The sequence below is a fragment of the Trachypithecus francoisi genome, unplaced genomic scaffold (genome assembly GCF_009764315.1).
Source record: "Trachypithecus francoisi isolate TF-2019V2 unplaced genomic scaffold, Tfra_2.0 Lachesis_group0, whole genome shotgun sequence".
Taxonomy (NCBI): Eukaryota; Metazoa; Chordata; class Mammalia; order Primates; family Cercopithecidae; genus Trachypithecus; species Trachypithecus francoisi.
In genome coordinates, this window is record NW_022681453.1 from 181,101,733 (window position 1) to 181,122,954 (window position 21,222).

A 21,222-nucleotide genomic window follows, 5' to 3' on the forward strand; every position below is an offset into this window, starting at 1 on the left:
TGGTCCAGGGGAAATAGATGAGAAAATGAGAAGATACAAAACCCTGTGGCACACACTGCAGTGGGGCTGTGTAGAAAGTGTGATGGAGGCTGCCACCTCAGCTTAGGATGGCTGGGAACTCTTCAGAGAGGAAGTGACATTTAGCTTCATCCTGGAGATCGAACACACACATCCTAAGTGGATTCGCAGAGATGGAAGGTGGGTTCTCCTTGCCTTAAGAGCATTGACAATCTGGTTGGGAAATTCAAAGTAGCTAAATGATTTACAAAAGAAATTCCAGTGTTACCACATGTGTTTATGTATAAAACAGAGCTCTCCAGTGATACTATTTTTTTGTCTGTTTTCAACCAATATGTGAGAAAAAATATTTAATTCCAAATAACTGACTTATGAACCAAATTTGAAATATAGTCTATTTGTAGTTATAGACTAAGTTAAGTTGGCAGACTTTCAGACAACACTATCATTGTTCAAAATGCACCTGGCTTTGTTCTTTCTGTGTTGCTAAGCTAAGTCCCCGAGGAAAACAAGTCTTATTTTATTTCACAAAGCGGTTTGACTGATTCTTGACCATTTCCCCAAATCCAAAAGTAAGGACTCTTTATTAAGGTTTTCAAGAAAGTGTTGCAAGTTTGAAAAGTAATTCCAAACAAGGTGTTTAATCACTGTCTAGGGTGGTGGGAGCAGCCTTGTTAGAACTGTTGTTTTGCTGCCTCAGGTGGGCATCAGGAGGGAAAGACTTGTTTAGATGCTGGATTCAAAAACAGTTAGCACCTTGAAGTAATAGTAACTACAGAAACACAGGATGAGGGAATAATCAAAGTTGGTTGGAATTGAAGGAATGCCATTTTGGAGAAAGTTGTGTTCTAGGGTGGGTCTTGAAGAAAGTGCCTGTGAACTTGAAAGAGGAACTTGGACAGTGTAGTAGGAGAGCAAATTGTTGGGATGGAGGAATGGACAGTACCCTTGTTTCCCCTTTTGCCTGAGTCTCAATTTCTAGTATGTTATCTAGATCAGCAATTGGCATGCTGTCTTTGTAAAGGACCAGATAGTAAGTATTGTAGTCGTCTTGGGCTATACTCCCATGGCCCAGCCACTCAACTCTGCCTGCAGCATTGAGAGAAGCCATAGGCAATTTGTAAATGAATGAGCATGGCTGTATTCAGGTAAAACTTTATTTACAAAAACTGATGGTGGCTGGGCATGGTGGCTCACGCCTGTAATCTTAGCATTTTGGGTAGACACCTGAGGTCAGGGGTTTGAGACCAGCCTGGCCAACGTGGCGAAATCCTGTCTCTACTATAAATACAAAAATTATCCTGGTGTGGTGGCGCATGCCTGTAATCCCAGCTACTCGGGAGGGTGAGGCAGGAGAATCGCTTGAACCCAGGAGGTGGAGGTTGTAATGAGCTGAGATCATGCCACCGTACTCCAGTTTGGGTGACAGAGTGAGACTCTGTCTCAAAAAAACAAAGCAAAACTAGTGGTGGGCCAGATTTGACCCACAAGCCATAGTTTACTGACCTCTTGTCTAGATCATATATAGTCTTTCTCTTCTCCAAGCCTAAAACTCCTTCACTGATTTATTACATTAAAAATTTAAAAATATTGCCTTTAATGGGATTTTAAAAAGAATATTAACAATGCCCTCTTCCGGTACCCCTAGTTTTAAAATGCTTTGATTTGCATTATCAGAATTTATTATCATAAGGTATGTCCCCATTTTATAGATAAGGAAACTGAGGTTTGGAGTCTTGTGACTTTGCACAGATTTACACACAGCAGGGGTCCACATCTCTTGACTTCCATCTGCACTTTTTTTCTGATCTCATCCTGCTCCAGGCCTCCTCTGCCTGAGTGTAGGTAAGAACTGCAACCAGACACCAGGAAACCAGGACTCCTAGTCCCTTTAGAAGGGTTTAATCATTTATCCCCCTTAAGCAAGGCTATCAGCCTCCAGGTCAGGGGTTGCACACTCACATGTGTGAGGCACCAGTCAGGTCGTTCAAGTGAGTAAACTCGGCATGGGATTGAACCTTGCCACCCAGACACACTTTCTTAGCATCTTAAACAACTTGAGAATATTCTCACTTCACAAATAAATAAGCTGGAAATGTGCTCCCAGGATTGCTAAATATTCTGTTTGTTTTCTAAGGCAATCTAGAAATCTGGGCTTTGGTGTGAACTCTCCCGATTTTAAAATGCTTACAGCCATATTCTTAAAATTCATTTGCTGCTGGCAGAAGCTACAGGTCAAACATGTCGGAATTCTGGTTGGGGTTTATGTTTACTGTTACAAATAAATACACCTTTGTAACTTCTTAAAGCATTTGTGAGTTGGGTACATGGTGTTAACCAAATATCCAGAGTGGAGACTGGAAAAAGTTTCCGTCTATTAACAACTAAAGACTCTGACTAAACTTCCATATTTTCTACTACCCATAGAATCTCTTACAGAACAGCCTGTGGGGGATTCAGATCCCAGCCCAACTCTCATGTCCCAGCACAAATCAGGAGCGTAGCGAGTGTCAGGCTGGGACTTTGTGCTGAGGCAGCTGACAGGCTCCTGGTGCCGAACTGGACTGCCTAAACTCTTGCTACTCAAAGTGTGGTCCCTGGACCAGCAGCATCACTGGGAGATTATTAAGAACACAGAATGTTAGGCCCTACTCTAATTCTGATTTGTACTGACTGAATCAGAAATTCTGTAGAGGGCCTTAGAATCTCTGTTATGACAAGATTTCCAGATAATTCTTAGGCATCTAAAGTGTGGGAAATACTGTTTTAAAAATATAGATCCATAATCCCTGAGTCAAAACCTTTGGGTCAGATGTGAATTAAGAGTTTGTTTTGTTTTTTTTGAGACGGAGTTTCACTCTTGTTGCCCACGCTGGAGTGCAGTGGTACAATCTCGGTTCACTGCAACCTCCACCTCCCGGGTTCAAGCAATTCTCCTGCCTCAGCCTCCCGAGTAGCTGGGATTACAGGCATGCGCCACCACGCCTGGCTAATTTTGTATTTTTAGTAGAGATGGGGTTTCTCCATGTTGGTCAGGTTGGTCTCAAACTCCCAAACTCAGGTGCTCCACCTGCCTCAGTCTCAAAGTGCTGGGATTACAGGCGTGAGCCATTGTGCCCGGCCTAAGAGGTTTTTTTTTTCTTCCAAATTTTAGAAAGGTAATAAGGTAATTTGGTGCCTTTATGTCAATATGTGACATGTACCCCTGAGTCTGGGACTGCACTGTAATGAGACAAATTCATGTTTCTGCAAGAACACGTGGATTTTCCTGCTAAGAGGGATAATGAGGACCACATTGCTCCCATGTCAGCTCAGGTCAGCTTTTACTGCCAAATGTCTTTTGAATTTACTCTGCTTTTCAGAGGATTTAGGGAATCTAAGATTGCAGAGAAGGGATTGGTAGACTTGGTTTTAGTCCCCTGGGAACTTGTCTGGGAGACCACTGCAGAAACCAGAGTTTTATAATCTCGCATGTAGTGCCTCCATTGATAAGGCGTGAACTTTGCATTGGAATCTTATCTTAACAATAGCTCATTCCCTTAATATGTCTAGGGAGGTAGAAAGTGACCTATATCCATTTTTAATATGCAGCAAGAACCACAGCTGGTTCCTACTGGTGCCTCTAAGCTCCTGGGCCACAACTGTTATGATACCATTTATTCAGGGAGGCTTGGATAGGTTTTCCAACAAATCTGATTTAAGCTAAAAGGTCAAAGCAATAAAATTTGCCTTCTTCATAGCACCAAGCACTAGGGTCTACACACATGTGTTTCCTGAGGATTCGTTCTCTGTAGCTCATCCTGCTGACCTCACTGCAAGCCTTGAGAGCTCCAGAGAGCAGGGGCGTTTGTCTCCCTTTACCAGTAAAAGCAGCTACTATTTCTTTTTCTTTTTGTTTTTTTGGAGATGGAGTCTTGCTTTATCGCCCAGGCTGGAGTACAGTGGTGCATTCTCAGCTCACTGCACCCTCCGCCTCCCAGATTCAAACAATTCTCCTGCTTCAGCCTCCTGAGTATCTGGGATTACAGGTGCCCACCACCACGCCCAGCTAATTTTTGTATTTTTTTAGTAGAGACGGGGTTTCACCATGTTAGCCAGGCTGGTCTTGAACTCCTGACCTCAGGTACTCTGCCCACCTTGGCCTCCCAAAGTGTTGAGATTACAGGCGTGAGCCACTGCACCTGGCCAGCAGTTACTATTTCTTAAGTACATGCTGTATGCCAGATGTCACACTGGGTCCTTTATATTTTATACCATTTTATTGAATCCTTATAGTAACTCTGCAAAGATCGAATGCATTATTTCCATTTTGCAGATGAAGAAACTGGGACACTGAGAGGATGCTTGAGAGCCAGGAATGGAATGCAGGTCTTCTCATACCAACCACAATTGTGAACCTTGGTGTCTGTTTGGCTCCCAGTATACACAGATGTTCCAGTTTCTCTTGCCCCTGGAAGTAGCCATTTCCACTGTGCCATCCTGAGCAGGAAGTGCCAGCCCAGATGTTGGGTCTTGGCAGTCTTTTCAGCACAGCAGCTCTAAAGAGCACCATTTGTTATTCCAGATCTTCCAAGAGACCCTTCTACTAATGATGGTGCCAGAACTGAGCACATGACTTATTAGCAGAGGCTGAGAGTCAGCAAATGAGAACTTCCTGGTGGCCCTGTCTCCAGCCAGCCTGCCTGAACCTACAGGCCGCAGTCCCTGCTGTCATCTGGTGGGATCACGTTATAAGCAGGATCCACTGAGTCTTCCTGTCTCCTCTTAACCAGTCAATCCAAATGCCCTGACGGGCACAGTCAGGTTCTAAATGACTGCCTCTGGCCTCTAGCTGATACAATCCTTAAACAGGAATAAGAAAAGTAAGTTACTGTGTATACTTTATAGTTTACACAACTCTTTAGCAATATGGTCTCCTTTGAGATGGGTGAGATTTGTATAGTTTTTCCCATTTTGTAAATGGAGTACAATCAGTTTGATGGTAGGTTTAATCTCTATAAGAGAGGTCCAAAATAGCATTGCTTTAAAACTTATTTCTCTCTCCTGTGATAGTCCGGAGGTAAGTCACCCGTTCTATAAGATTACCCATGCCCCAGGTTCCTCCTTTCTTGCGTCTCTGCCATCTTTAACAGTTGGCCTGTGGTCCAAGGTGGCAGCTTCAGCACTGGCCACCACATCTACATCCTAGTCAGGGGGAGAGAAGGTAAAAAGTGGGCAATGGAGGGCACACTTCTTCCCTTTAAGGCATAGTGTTGACGTTGCATATGTTACATCTGCTTACATTCTGTTAGCCTAAAGGTGGTCACCCGACCACATCTCCTTCCAAAGGAGGCTGGAAGGTGGAATTTTTAGGGGGCCATGTGCTTTCTATATGGTAACTTCGTTACCACATGAAAAGAGAGAAACATAGCAGGGAACAGCCAGCAGCTCTGCCACAGATGAAACAGCTAAAGAGGTTATTTGCCCAAAGCCACAGAGCTGTGAGCGCTACTGGCCCATCTCCTGTATCCAGCAGCCCTTCTTCTAGTTGCTTATTATATCTTCCTTCTTTGTTTTTTGGTTGTGGATTCAAAATATAGCTTTTTAGATGAAACCTACATGGACATTCCCAACAGACCTGATTCAGTGTGTCTGGCGTAGGGCCTGAGAACGTGCTTTTCTGACAGATTTCCAGACAGTGCTGATACCACTCCTGCACTTTTAGTAGCACTGAGTTCCTTTACTAGCTCCTTGTAGACAAGGTGGGGAGGGAAAAGGGGATTCTTATCCAGCATCAGCCTATACCTTTTTCTCAGCCTTTGCCCAGACCCAATTTTCTGTCAAGCATGAGTGTCTCTTCTACTAATGTGTGGTAATAGGGACTAGAGAGCCGGAGAAGCAAGCTGCAGGTGAAGAGGACATCCCTACCACCCTTAAGAAATGAACTCTGGGCCAGGTGCAGTGGCCCACGCCTTGTAATCCCAGCACTTTAAGATGCCAAGGCAGGAGGATCACTTACGCCCAGGAGTTCAAGACCAGCCTGGGCAACAGAGCAAGACCTGTCTCTACTAAAAATAAAAATTAGGCTGGGTGCAGTGGCTCACACCTGTGATCCAAGCACTTTGGGAGGCCGAGGCAGGCAGATCATGAGGTCAGGAGATTGAGACCATCTTGGTTAACCCGGTGAAACCCCATCTCTACTAAAAATACAAAAAATTAGCTGGGTGCGGTGGCACACGCCTGTAGTCCCAGCTACTCGCGAGGCCGAGGCACGAGAATCACTTGAACCCAAGAGGCAGAGGTTGCAGTGAGCCAAGATCACGCTACTGCAGTCAGCCTAGGTGACAGAGTGAGATTCTGTCTCAAAAAAAAAAAAAAAGAGAGAAAAGAAATGGACTCCGATGGAAAAGATGTGTACAATGCTGATTATACTAATAAGAGGGATATTTAAATACATGCTAAAAAGAAAGGCAGGTGAAGCTCCAGGGGAGCCATCCTTCCCAACTGTTCACTTAAATTTTCGGCAGTTTGGGTATGCCAGATGGTGAAGCTAGGTAGCTGTGTCTTTAAACTCTTGAGGACCCAATATCAGATGCCTGAAAATCTTGCCTTCTTAGCTGTCTGATTAGAGTAACACCAGGGACAGGAGCTGCTCATTATCCCCCAGTATCTGTTTTCTTCTGTAGTAATAGAAGTTTCCTTTGAGCCTTGGCCACTCTGCCACTGGCTGGGCCCGGGGACTGAGTTCCAGCTGAGAGGAGGCTAGCAGCAGTGATGTGTGAAGCTTCATGGCCCTAAAGTGAGGCTGCTGCTTTTCTCCTCCCCCACCTCCCCTTCCTAGCTGCTGGGACTCTGCTGTGGTAGTGGGACACCTCCTGGGCCATGTGGAGAATGGTGAGACCCTATAGATGACCAAGTATTGCGGATGGAGCCTGTGTCCCTGTCACCCTGAGGCTGCCAGACCAGCTCTGGCTGCCTACGCCTTAGATAGGAGTGAACTCTCTTTCCTAAGCCACCATCTTGGGCCATGTCACCACAGCCAAACTTACTAACTGTATATTATCTCAGGGCTTCTTTCCATTATCTTGAGACCTGACATTTATCTTGATATGTCCACAAGTACTATGCATAGCTGGGTAAAAAATAAGCCAGTATTTGAGGAAGAAAAAAAAAAAAAAGAGAGAGAACATTTTTACACCAAGGAGGGATTGACTTTCAGAAAACAGTAGACTTCTCTCTCCTCCCTTCCTCCAAAAAGAGAAGTTGGAAACCTTTTGGGTTTTTTGTTTGTTTGTTTGTTTTTGTTTTTGAGACTGAGTCTCACTCTGTCATCTAGGCGGGAATGCAGTGGCATGATCTGGGCTCACTGCAACCTCCCCTCCCAGGTTCAAGTGATTCTCAAGACTCAGCCTCCCAAGGAGCTGGGATTACAGGTGCCTGTCACCACGCTCAGCTAATTTTTGTATATTTAGTACAGATGGGGCTTCACCCTGTTAGCCAGGCTGGTCTCAAACTCCTGACCTCTCAGGTGATCCACTCGCCTCGGCCTCCCAAAGTGCTGGGATTACAGGTGTGAGCCACTGCACCCAGCGGAAATTTTAAGTTACTATATTGTCCTTGTAGCTCTCTTTCACCATGGCCCAGGGAACTGGCATTTCAGTTGGAGGAGCTATAAGGTTTTTCAACTTGAAGACTCTCTGATCCAGGGCCTATTTCTCTATAGCAACAAGACCTCATGTTTCTATGAAGCTCAGTGACATTCTAGAGCCCTCTGAAGCTTCACGTATCCCTCCTTCACTTCTGTAGCCCAGATTTCTTTTTTTAACCTTTATGATGATCCTGGTTTCTTTGCTCTTCTCTTTTCTTTCATCTCTCCACTTATTTTCACTACATTTCCTCCAACCCAGGCATTCCCCTGGACATGTTTACTTTTGGGAGTGTTAAACAAGACTAGGGAAGTCACAAAGTTAGGTACTGTGAGGTAGTGCCTGAGAGAGGCTTCTAATAACCTGGCGGAGCCCCCAGTGTGGGGGGTGCACAGCGGGAGAATGCCCCTGCCTTCTACTCACGTCTCCACCAACCTTCTTCCCCTTCCCCATTTCTTTCCAGGGGAAAGAGCAGTTTCTTGTTTCTCTAGAGTTCAGAAAAATGGGCCATACTTACTGAGAGATGGGGTCATTGCATGTTCACAGGCCCTAGACTCAGAGAGTCTTTCTTACCCTCATCTTCTCTCTGCCCCTCTCATCCACATGGGTTCATGCACAAGGCCCAGGACATCAGGGCAGTTCTGGCCAGGTTGAGCTTTCCCTGAATTCTCTTTCATTCATTCTCATTCTTTCCTTGTATAAAGAACTAGACATGCATGAGAGCCCTGAAACATATCCTCAAAGATGTTCACTGCAGTAGCATTTGTAATCCTGGAAAAATCAGCAACATTGAAATGCCCATCAATGGGGAAAAAGTTAAATTATGAAGTATTAGTGGTGAGACAAGACTAAACGGCTTGGCAAGTACTAAATGTGTGTAACTCTATATTCTAAGACGTGATAAGGGGGAAAAATACCAGGAAGAGCTTCTGTGTTAATGCACAGTTGTGTTTCTAGACCAAAAAGTAAACAAAAAAACAACCAACAATCCTAATGAGTCATTCAGTGAGACCAGGGCTTCTTAGGGGACAGTTTCGGCAGCCTGACCCTGCGTCTGACTGTGATGAAGCCCTTATCTTAAAGGTTAAGTGCCCTGACCCGGGGACAACGTGAGCACAGGTGGAGGTGGTGACAAGGACATACAACCTCTGCCACAATGCTAGGGCCTGCAGTGGGAAAATTCTGTGTACCTTTTTCTTCTCTGAGAAGAAACAGATTGCTTCCTCCCTTTCCCCTATCCCTTCCTCTGTCTCCAAGTTACCGAGGGAAAGATGTTAGACCACAGAGGGGCCCGCTCCTTGAGAGGCATCCCCCTTCCTCCGCAGTTGCTTTCTGCTCTGGTTTCACCTCACCACCGCCCCTCCCCTGTTCAGGCAGGACCCAGCTTTGCGTGGTTCAGAGCATGGTTTCTTAGAGTTCAGACATAACTGAAAACCAAATACCTACTGGGACTTACATATCTTCTCTAAAAACAGGAAAAAATAAGGTGAAGCCAAGGGTGACATTAGTTCCCAAAGGGCTGTAATAGTGTCTATAACCGCCTTTTTAAGAACTTACAGCTAGGACAGAGAAGCTCACTTAAATATCCCTCCCTGTTTGGAACAGGGGGTTAGGGAGTCAGCTGGGTCTGTTTTGGGGGGCACTCTATTGCACCTCTATGTCAGGGACACATGCAAGGACAACTGCTGCTGAGGGCCAGGGGCTGAGGCTGAGCCCACTGAGTGGGCGCCACTGCTGCCTGCCATCCTCAGACAGTGTCAGCTCGGCTGACATCTGGATGAGATGAGGCTCAGGAGCAAACCAAAGAAGCAAAATGACTGAAGGGGCGGCATGCAGTCTCAGTGTCTTGTGGAGCAGGGGTGGCATCTGGTATGAGCTGCCGGAAAACCCTCTCCTCTCGCACTTGCTGCCTCCCCAAGGCCCTGAGAGCTGCCTTCCCACCGCCTTGTCTCCCACCCTCCCACAGGTATCCCACTTGGGCCCCTTCCCACACCAGAGGTACAGCCCTGGTCACTTCTGAAGTCCAGAGATGTGCAGACCCTCCGCTCTCCCTAAACACTCTGCCCCGTGTCCCCCCAGGGCCTGTGCTTTAACGGCAGTGCCTTCGTCTTGTACCTCTCCGCCGCTGTTGTAGATGCATCTTCCGTCTCCCCTGAGAGGGACAGTCACAACTTCAACAGCTGGGCGGCCTCATCGGTGAGTAGCCCTCCATCCCCACATGAGCCTCCTCTTCCCTCTCCAAGGCTTGCTTGGGGCTGGGGAGGACAGAGTCATCTGCAGGAAAAAGCAGTGCTTGCAGTAGTGACAAATTAGCAATTGGCTTATTGGTTTGAAAATATCTAAAACTGGCAGGGGGCAGGGGCCCTCCTGGCCTGAAGTGGGAAAGGGCTGGGAGACTGCTTGAGTGAATGCTCAATGACTGGAACAAGATAAGGATTCAAGGGAGAAAAACTATTTAAAGCATGCTAAGAATAATTCTACTGCCTATAATTTATTAAGTGGGGGAAGGTTGCAGAAAATGAACAGAATATGATTCCATTTAGTTTTTTTTTAAAGTGAAAACATTTGTTTATGCATTGAGAATGCCTAGAAAAATATATACCAGTAGAGGTTCCTTCTAGAGAATGGGATTGGAAAATGAGGGGAGTGGGACGAGGAACTTCTACTTTTCTTTTCTTTTCTTTTTTATTTTTTAGAGAAGGGGTCTTGCTCCATCACCCAGGCTGGAGTGCAGTGGCATAATTATAGCTTACTGCAACCTGGAACTCCTCGGCTTGAGCCATCCTCCTACCTCAGCCTCCTGAATAGCTGGGACTAGAATCTGCAACACCATGCCCAACTCATGTTTTAACTTTCTGTAGAGACTAAGTCTCACTATGTTGCACAGGCTGGTCTGGATCTGGGCTCAAGTGATCTTCCAGCCTTGGCCTCCCAAAGTGCTGGAATTACAGGTGTGAGCCACTGCACTTGACCTTACTTTTTAATTTATATACTTCTGTTTGCATTTTTAAACTGTAAGTGTGTATTATTTTTCTAATTAAAAAGAAAATACTGGTATTAAGAATCTCTCTGAGATTGGCCTTAAAATAAGCCATCTCCAAAAGAAGCCTATCGGGGGAGGAGGGGAGGCAGTTAGACAGAAGTGCCAGAATGATTATGTCAAAGCTGATTGATGGTACATGAGGGTTCATCATATTCTTTACTTTTATTTCTATTTGAAGATCTCTATTTAAAAGTAGATTGGTTGGGCACAGTGGCACATGCCTGTAATCCCAGCACTTTGGGAGGCTTAGGCGGGTGGATCACCTGAGGTCAGGAGTTCGAGGCCAGCCTGGCCAACATGGTGAAACCCCATCTCTACTAAAAATACAAAAAAATGAGCCAGGAGTGGTGGTGGGCACCTGTAATCCCAGCTACTTGGGAGGCTGAGGCAGGAGAATCGCTTGAACCCGGGAGGCAGAGGTTGCAGTGAGCCGAGATCACGCCATTGCACTCCGGCCTGGGCAACAAGAGCGAAACTCCCTCTCAAAAAAACAAAATAAAATAAAAGTAGAGCACGTGGATGCTGGTGACATTAAAAATCACAAGCTTCGTCAAGACTGGGCTCAAGTTAACACATAGCAAGAATGGACTAGAACTGGGTGGACGCTGCCCCATTAATTAAGAAGGGCCTGCATTTTCCTCCTCCCTGTTCACACCACACATACCATGTGGCCTTATTGCTTACTCTGGCCCACTCGACTCATTTATGTGAACTGACACTGTAGCAATCCGAGATTGTACCCTGGACCTAGATTGTCTGTGCTAAATTAGAAATAATACACTTTTCTCAGATGCACTGCCGGTGCATTCACTCCTAAGTGAATTCCCTGAGGTTATTTGAGCAAAACTACAGGCTTTCAGATGTTCTCCAAAATAAAAACAGCATAGCCAGAAATCATTTGAGAAGGATAGTAATTGAACCAATAAAGTAGTTTTGGATGACAAAGCCTGGTATCAAGAGAAGGTAGTGAGTGCATGATTCAGTGGAGGTGAAATGATAACTTTTGCTAATTAGGATGTGCCCTAAAATGAGGATGAGGATGTGCCCTAACCCCCACTTCTATTATGCTTTGTTTTCTCCAGTTCTTTGCCTTCCTGGTCACCATCTGCTACGCTGGAAATACATATTTCAGTTTTATAGCATGGAGATCCAGGACCATACAGTGATTTACCATTTTGATAATTAAAAGGGAAAAAAAAGGAAGACTCTCACTGTAAAAACAGCTGTAGGTATAATGTATATTCCCAGAGAATTGTATTTAACTAATTAATGTTTTTTATATTCTTAAATTTGCTCACAAATTGTGGTTTGTCACAATTAAACTGGATACTTATTTGCACAGTGGTGTAGCTTATAATGAACTCTTCAGTATCTTATTAATGTATTAATGTCGTCATAGATCGTATTTTCTTAGACAATGTTTAAATAGATAAATTGCTAATATCGAGAATGTATCAAGTTTGTAAACCTAACTTTTAAGATGCCAGATTCTTTTTTGATTAAATGTTGCAAAATCCCAACTAATGTTGTGTTTGATTGGAGAAAGGAGACCTACTGTTGAAGCCAGAGGCTAGGCTGTCAAGGCTGGCGGGAGGCTGGGAAGTGTCCCTCTTCACAGGGCTGCATGGTATGATATTGTCAGGAGACACTTATCCATAGTCCCAGGGCAAAGAGGCAGGAGATTCATCTCCCCAGTTCTGGGGATCATCGATCAGTGTTCATGATTTTCATATGCTAACAGGTTGCCCCAGAAAGCACCTATCCAGACCTGGCCTTGGACATCAGTGATAAGCTCATGGGAAGTTATGCTACTAAGTGCAGTGACTGACGTACTTGTGATTTTTTTCTAATATGCATTAGAAAAAAATATATAATCATTAAAAGGATAAATATCTGAATATATTGAATATATCTTAAAATTATCTTGCTGGCTGGGCGCCGTGGCTCATGCCTGTAACCCCAGCACTTTGGGAGGCCAAGGCGGGCGGATCACGAGGTCAGGAGATCAAGACCTGCCTGGCCAACATGATGAAACCCCGTCTCTACTAAAGATACAGAAATTAGCTGGGCGTGGTGGTGGGCGCCTGTAGTCCCAGCTACTTGGGAGGCTGAGGCAGGAGAATCGCTTGAACCTGGGAGGCAGAAGTTGCAGTGAACCAAGATCGCACCACTGTACTCCAGCCTGGTGACAGAGCGAGACTGTGTCTCAAAAAAAAAAAAAAAAAAATTGCTGACCACAGTAACACGTGTACTATCTTTTGTGAAAACTACTGAGCTGGGCCAGGCATGGTGGCTCATGCCCATAATCTCAGTACTTCGCGAGCCTGAGGTGGGTGAATCACTTGAGGTCAGGAGTTCGAGACCAGCATGGACAATATGGCAAAACTCCATCTGTATAAAAAATACAAAACTTAAGCCGGGCGTGGTGGTGCGCCCCTGTGGTCCCAGCTGCTTGGAAGTCTGAGATAGGAGGATCCCTTGGACCTGGGAGGCAGAGGTTGCAGCAAGCCGTGACCATGCCACTGCACTCCAGTCTGAGCAACAGAGTAAGGCCTTGTCTCAAAAAAAAAAAAAACATAATAAGACACTGCTGGACCAAAAGGTTTCAGTATTCCAAATCTTCAGTGCAAAAATATTATAACATCATTATTAGATATTATCAGGTAAGGAGAAGAACTCAGCAAGGCAGTATGTACTTAGAGGAAGTGTTTTTAGGTAGGACGGTTCTTGTTAGTACAACAGTGTATCTTGGATGACTTTTCAATATGAGCTTTTGAAAAACAAAAAACCACAGAAACGTTAGTGTAGTTGATGAGAATGCACAAAGCTGAAGCTGTGCACTCTGTTGATATGACTCCCATGGCCTCTGCCTCTTGGTCTCCCACCTGTTTAGCAGTGCGGTTTTTTTCTGTTTGTGCTGGTTCTCTTCTTCTGATGCTAATTCCGTATCCAAGCTCTGATTACCCCGACACAGGAGCGTTGAGATTTCTTCAGTGTTTGGTCATACCCACCACAGACCTTTGAAAGTACCAATGAAGAATGTTCTGGGGTTGTGGTCTAGGTCCCCCCAAAGAGGTGGTGGGGAGGGGAGCTCCAAAAATGAGAGGTAAGTGTAGGGTATGGATGTGTGTGAGCGGGTGGTGTTGGGGGGCACACAAGGCCACTCTGTGCCCAAAATGTAGCAAGCCATGGAAGGCCGAGCTTCCATAGCACAGACCTGTAGGCAACTGGTGCTGTGATATTTGGGGAGCTGATTCCCAGTCATCAGTGATTTTTTTTTTTTTTTTGAGAAGGAGTCTCACTCTGTCGCCCAGGCTGGAGTGCAGTGGCACGATCTCGGCTCACTGCAAGCTCCACCGCCTCCTGGGTTCACGCCATTCTCCTGCCTCAGCCTCCCTAGAAGCTGGGACTACAGGCGCCTGCCACCACGCCCGACTAATTTTTTTGTGTTTTTAGTAGAGACGGGGTTTCACCGTATTCGCCAGGATGGTCTCCATCTCCTGACCTCGTGATCCGCCCGCCTCGGCCTCCCAAAGTGCTGGGATTACAGGCATGAGCCACCGCGCCTGGCTGTCATCACTGATTTTGCAGAAAAGCTGAAATAACTAGTCCCAGTTGGCACGCTCTGCCTTTCCGTCCAGCTCTCCCTCTCACACTCACAAAAGCATGTGCACCTTTCACATACCCTGTGGGTTTTTCAAGTACTTTATGTTGCAAACAACACTCCATAAAAGTCAGAAAAACAGTAACCTACAGAGGCCTGCTTCTGGAAACAGAAAGAAGCCTGCTTTTATGCTCCATGCAAGCATGTGTGTATCATTTCTATAACGATGGCCACATTTATAGAATGTAACTTCTGGGGTGAAGAGTGCCATAAACCATACTTTGAAACGTTCTTCAAGTAGACTGTAATTTTAGTTCTTTCTTGAACTGGTAGCACCAAGGCATCTGTTTCAAAAGAACAATGCCTAGTTTGTGTCCATGCAGAGGCACTTGCTGTCTTATTTTATTGGTGTTTTTTCAGAAGCATGATCCTTTATGTTACCCTGAGAGTACACTAAAACAACAACAGCAACAAGCATTTATTTTTAGCTGAAAAATTATTATTTCATCTTTTGAATACTGAGACTTTGTTCATGAATAAGCTTTAAGTATAGGTTTTTAGACAACAAAATGATTCTCCATTGTTCAGATTGGAGCTATAAGTTGTGTATTGGGTTTGCTTTAATTTTTTTTTTCTAATAACAAGAGAAAACAAAGCCACACACAACGCAGTCAACATAAGAATTGGTTTCTGGGGGCTTGAAAAATATTATTACGGGGATAGTGTACAAGGTACTTAAACTCATCTCTGCCATCTGCACTTGCCATCTGCATTCACCTCTCAGCCATTCCAAAACCTTCATGTCCTCTTTGGTGGAGCACAGTGAGTTTTTAACTTGATATATTTACCCACTCATGGCAAATCAATAAAATGCTTTAGGCAATTAATCTCTCTTTATTGCTATTTCCAACTTACTTCTCCCAAAAGATAAATATTTGGCCAAGCTTTGAAAACTACAAGAAAATCTAGAGAAAAGGATGTTCGATATCAGTAATTTATTTATTTTTTTTAAGTTGCTGCCTTCACAGGAAAATCCCTTCAGGGCAACAGCACAAAAAAGATTATAAATACATGAAGTATCTCTGTAATAGAAGGTAGACATTTAGAAATGCTAACTGAAGATGCAGCCCTGAGTAGAAAATCAACTTAAAAGTCCATATTTTTGTCCTCTAGACAATTATTATTTTGATTGAAAAGATGAGTTTTCACAGAAAAACAAAATTAGTTTTATTGAAATTTAATTGAAAAGATAAATTTTCACACACAAAAAAATCTGGACATATGATACATGCAAGCACATGCGCACATACACAAGCACACACACTCTGAAAGGTGGCAGCCTGAGCACGTGTTAACTTGGCTGCACATGAATGTTCTGCTGGCAACATCTGCCGCCGATGTGAATTGTAAGCAGACACCTGGGAAGGAAGGTAAGATAACTTCCAGTGTTGATGATGACCTAGAATAATGGGGAAGATTATAATGTATGTTGTTATAAGTTGGGGAGTATATAAACTTGGGTTTTTGGTAAATATAAAAGAAGATAGGGTTTGGGAGAAAGTGCTTGGCATCACAGAGTGATGACTTTTCAGAAACTTAGGAAGGTAAGTGGGAAGAAAGGTGTTGATTAAAAAGATCTTCCAAGATCCATTTGGAAGATAATGTTTTGAGAAAACTTTCCTATCTATGGCAGAATTGTTTTTGCTAGAATATTCAGAATAGCTAAATGAACCCAGGGCATAGTGAACCTTGTGGCTGCCTCCCCAGCATCTTTTCTCCCTCCTCATAGTCTCAAACTGCCCTAGTTTTTATTCAGTATCCAGAACACCCTCTTATAGCCCCAGTGTTTTGTGAGAGGCCGACTCCATTAGCACTCTAGGAATGTAGCCTACAGCTCTGCCTCAGCTCACCAGCATGAGACCACCCTCTGCCACAGTGATTGGTTCAGAGATGGTCATGTGACCCAGGGCTTGCTTGGGAGTTCTGGGAAAGAGGCATGCTGTGTACGTGTGTTACGTAATATACATTGACCCTTTAGGCCAGGCACTGTACTAAAGGGCTTTCCATCTATGATCTCATTTAACTCTGAGAAGGGGAACCCTGCACAGTAGATACTAGATTATCCTCACTTTACAGATGAGGAAACTGAGGTACAAAGAGGTTAAGCAATTTTATAAAATGTTATAAAAGTCATCTAGCTAGCAAGTGTGGAGAGCAAGCATATTAACTGCTGGGGTTAATGTATTATGTATTTAAAGCACCTGGCACACAGTTGGTGCTCAACAAATGATTTCCCTTTCCTTCATTTTTTAAAATGTTTTGTTTTAATTGACAATAATTGTATGTATTTTGTGGGTACAATGTGATGTGGCTTTGGGGGGTTTCTTTTTTATTTATTTATTTATTTATTTATATTTTTTGAGACAGGGTCTCACTCTGTTACCCAGAGTACAGTGGCACAATAATGGCTCACTGCAGCCTCAACCTCCAGGGCTCAAGCAATCCTCTCACCTCAGCCTAGCTGGGACCACTGGGACCACAGTCATCTACTACCACACCTGGTTAACTTTTTTTTTTTTTTGTAGACATGAGGTGTCACTACATTGCCCAGGCTGGTCTCGAACTCTGAGTTTAAACGATCTTTGTGCCTCAGCCACCCAAAGTGCTGGGATTATAGGCATGAGCTGTGCCTGGCCACAATGTGATGTTTTGTTTTTTGTATACACTGTGGAATTATTAAATCCGTGCTTACTCTTTTTTTTTTTTTTCTTCCTTTGAGACGGGGTCTCACCCTGTCACCCAGGCTGGAGTGCAGTGGCAGAATCACGGCTCATTGAAGCCTCGACCTCCCTAGACTCAGATGATCCTCCCACCTCAGCTTCCCGAGTAGCTGGGACTACAGGCATGTGTCACCACGCCTGGCTAATTTTTGTATTTTCTGTAGAAACAGGGTTTCGCCATGTTGTCCAGGCTGGTCTCAACCTCTCAGGCTCAAGCGATCCACCTGCCTGTGCCTCCCAAAGTGCTAGGATTACAGATGTGAGCCACTGCGCCTGGCCTGCAGCTCTTTTGATGGAACTCTTAGAAGCAACAGTCCTCTCCTTGGGTGAGAAAATATGTAGCCAGAAAGTCATTTGCAAATATTTTGTGACCACAAGGGGGCATCAGTCATAGGATAACAGTAACGAAGAGTAAAGGGGTGTTAAGAAACTTCATCAATGACAACATCATTGAACCACTGAATCAATTCAGCCCTGAATGCTACCAAGCTTTGACTTTGCAATTACATGAGCATTTCTACCCACTTAAACTAATTTCCATTACTTGCAACAACACGCATCATAACCATTACACAGGACATCCTGGCAAACAGCTTTCAAGCAAGTCACCGCAGGGGCCTGTATAGATGGTAGTGATGATAAGAGGAGCCACCTTTAGCACCAGTGCTGTTTAGCAGTAGAAGGGTACATAAAGGGACATTCTGAGAGTCCATTTGAGAGTGACTCAGGCCTTCCTAAAGTTATTGCTGAAGGTGGCAATAGCATGGGAAAATTCTAGAAAGAGAAAGAGCTGGGAGGATGGGTACTCAAAGGAGCACCGCGTGACCTGTCTTTGGCCATTGCAATAGGAAAGCTGAGTGTGGAGGAGGAACACGAACCATCTGGCCTCCAGCCTTTTTAACTTAGGAGAATTCCACCGTGTTGTGTTGTCGTAAAGGCAAATAGTCACTGGAGAGGTGGCTTCTCTCTCTCTCTAGGTAAGTTGAGCATTAAGTGCCAACGAACGCTGGGAATGAGGTCTAGACCTAAACTCTTGGCATTTAGGAAAAAGAACTTAGATATCAAATATGGTGCAATTAAAACCACAATGAGATACTATTTCACACCCTCTAGAAGGGCTAAATTTTTTTTTAAATACCAGGTGGAATTTGTATACATTGCTGGTGGGAATGTAAAATGGTATAATTACTTACAAAGTTAAACCATACTTACAAACCCAGCAATTCCAGTCCTAGATATCTACCCATGAGAAATATATCCACCAAAAGATTGTGCAAGAATATGCATAGTGACTGTATTCATAGTTGCCCCAAACTGGAAACAACCCAAATATCTATCAAATGGTGAATGAATACATTGTGTATCTCTACAATGGAATACTGCTCAGCAATAAAAGGGAACAAACTACTGATATAGGCAACAATGTAGATGAATCACCAAAACGTTATGCTGAATGAAAGAAGCCAGACCAAAAAAATCATTTGATTCTATTTATATGAAATTCTAGAAAAGGCAAAACAAAGCTATAGTGACAGGAAGCAGATCAGTGGTTGCCTGGAAATAGGGATGGAGCAGTTGGCTTAGAGAGGGGCACACGGAGATGTTCTGAGGTGACAGAAATATTCTACATCTTGATTGTGGTGGGGATTGCATGGGTGTATACATTTGTCAAAACTCACAAAATATTCACATAAAATGGGTGTATTTGAATATAAATTATAGGTTGATAAAGTTGATTTTAAAAGAAAAAAAAGTGGGATATTTAAAAATGTCCACTGTAGCCCTTCTCCCATCTGCCATGCTGTTGAATTGTTTATTACCTCCTATGTCCCATCTGGTTTGTGATCTTTTGGAGAGTTGGGAAGGTGAGGTTTCATCCTCATCTTCCCTCTGGAGCTCAGCACAGTGCCTGGAATGTAGTATGTGTTCAATTAAATGTCTACTGAAGTGAAAAGACTAGGAAGTCAAAGAGTCCTGGAACACCGTGAAGGGTTACCAAGTCAGAAGACAATAGAGGTAAACCAATAGAGAGGGCAAGCGTAAGAGAGGTCTGTGAAATGACAGCTGTGGGGATGAGAGACTGCCAGGAGATGCAGGAGGCTCCAGCTGGGTGATGAGGCCACCAGGAACCTGGAAGTGAAGAGCTGAATCTGTGGATGCATCTGTGTTGCCCAGAAATAGATTGTCAGAACAGTGCTTGATAAATAGCAGCTACCAGGTGGCTAATGAACTGGGTACCTGGGAAAACACACAACCAGTACATGGGTTTCTAGAATATAGAAATGACTGTTTATGAGCTGTGGGGCCGAAGAACCTCCAGCCATTTAATGATACGGTATTAGGTTGAGCCATGTGAAATGGTCACTATTAGACTCTGTCCTACAAAAATGGCAATTTCATACGACTCACCCTACAACTTTATACTTGAGTTTCAAACATAATATCGGTTGATCCTCAAATCTTTGCCTTGGCCGGGTGCGGTGGCTCACATAAATCCCAGCACTTTGGGAGGCCGAGGCGGTTTGATTACCTGAGGTCTGGAGTTTGAGACCAGCCTGGCCAACATGGTGAAACCCCGTCTCTACTAAAAATACAAAAAATTAGCTGGGCGTGGTGTTGGGCATCTGTAAACCCAGCTATTCGGGAGGCTGAGGCAGAAGAATCTCTTGAACCTGGGAGGCGGAGGTTGCAGTAGGCCAAGATCTTGCCACTGCACTCCAGCCTGGGTAACAGAATAAGATTCCATCTCAAAAAAAAAAAAAATCTTTGCCTTACATTAGGCAGGTGTCCACTGCTCCATTTATCTGATAGGGACAACGGAGGCTCCATTGAGTGGTCAATGACTTGCCCATGGTTACACAGTTAGAATAGCTTGGGCTGACACAGATTTTCTCACTCCGTCCCAACTCCTCCAGCCTAGTTTACTGAAGACATCTGAACTGCGAGGAACGGAACTAAGTGAAAACTCGGCAAGGTGTGGGGATAAGGTAGTACATTTCCAGAAATCTATTTGGCATTATATATGAAAAGTCGTGTATATGTTTGTTCCCTTGATTTGGGGATGTATCTCTTAGGAGTTTAAGATTGATGCACAAGGATGTTAATCATGTGTTTAATCCAGGGAAACAACTGGAGTTAGCCTAAAACCCTAACGGTAGGAGAAAGCTGAAGTAAGTAGTTAAATCTACTCAATGAGCCTTTAGAAATTAATGTACTCCCAATATCCCCTCCCAAGATTATTCAGAATCAGAATCAGCTAACACCATTATTAATGACTCCACTTTGTATTTTTAACAGATACATTTCTCAAGCTGTGCTGAACCGTGGTTGCTAGATTGGTTATGGAATCGAAGATCAGTTAACATGTTGTCTTTCTAAAAATACATAATGGAGAAAAGTTGTGCACACAAAAATATCAGTAGCACTAAAAACTGTTTACGAGGAGCTTTTAGTACAAAATATTTATGGTGTAACTTCGAATTTACAAAAGGCAGAGCAAACTTGAGTAGTAAAGAGTGGCAGGATTGCAAGGTGATTTTTTATTTTGTTTTTCTGTATTTCTCCCAATTTTCTCCAGTAAGCATAAAACACATTCATAATCTGGAAATATTTTTAACTAAAAGACAAGATAAAGCAGTAGTCTTAGTAGGTTGAAACAATCAGGATCCTATTTATGGAAAAATTAAAATCTTCCAGCCTCTTTGCAAAGGCAAATAAGCAGCCTGGGCAATTGCATGAGAACCACTGAGAGGACTGCACCTGTTGCCTTTGCCTTTTTTTCAGAAGGAAGCGTAGTCAGCTTTGGTCATCATTTATCTCATTTATGAAAGATTTCGTGGATAAAGTAAGAAAGAGAGTTAAGCGTGAAAGAGGTGGATTTCAGTCTTTAAAGGTTATTATCTACTCAATGGCTGCCTGCCTGCAAATCCCTCATTTACAAATTTTGAGTAACAAGATTATTGTGAAAATTTACATCTGTATACTTATGTATAGTAGGAAAAAAAAACTATGAGAATTTACATTTGTATTCCCAGCCTACATGGAGAGAAGTTCTTGCATTTACACTATTCTACTGTCTTACACAATTCTAGAATATTCATTCATCATACTTAGAGAATGTATAGCATGTAATAGTCTTCTGTGATTTCTTAA

The 21,222-nt window shown here is 43.7% G+C and overlaps 1 protein-coding gene across 3 annotated transcripts in view; it reads left to right on the plus strand.

Moving 5' to 3' along the window:
• The window catches only part of CMTM8 (CKLF like MARVEL transmembrane domain containing 8), a 132,712-nt gene extending 120,506 nt beyond the window's left edge, over positions 1 to 12,206 (plus strand). For all 3 annotated transcript variants that reach the window (XM_033212892.1, XM_033212891.1, XM_033212893.1), the window contains 2 exons: positions 9,723 to 9,839; positions 11,769 to 12,206. In XM_033212892.1, the coding sequence (XP_033068783.1) occupies positions 9,723 to 9,839; positions 11,769 to 11,852 (201 nt within the window). In that variant the 3' untranslated portion in view covers positions 11,853 to 12,206. The remainder of the gene's footprint in view (positions 1 to 9,722; positions 9,840 to 11,768) is intronic.
• The last annotated feature ends 9,016 nt before the right edge of the window (positions 12,207 to 21,222 follow it).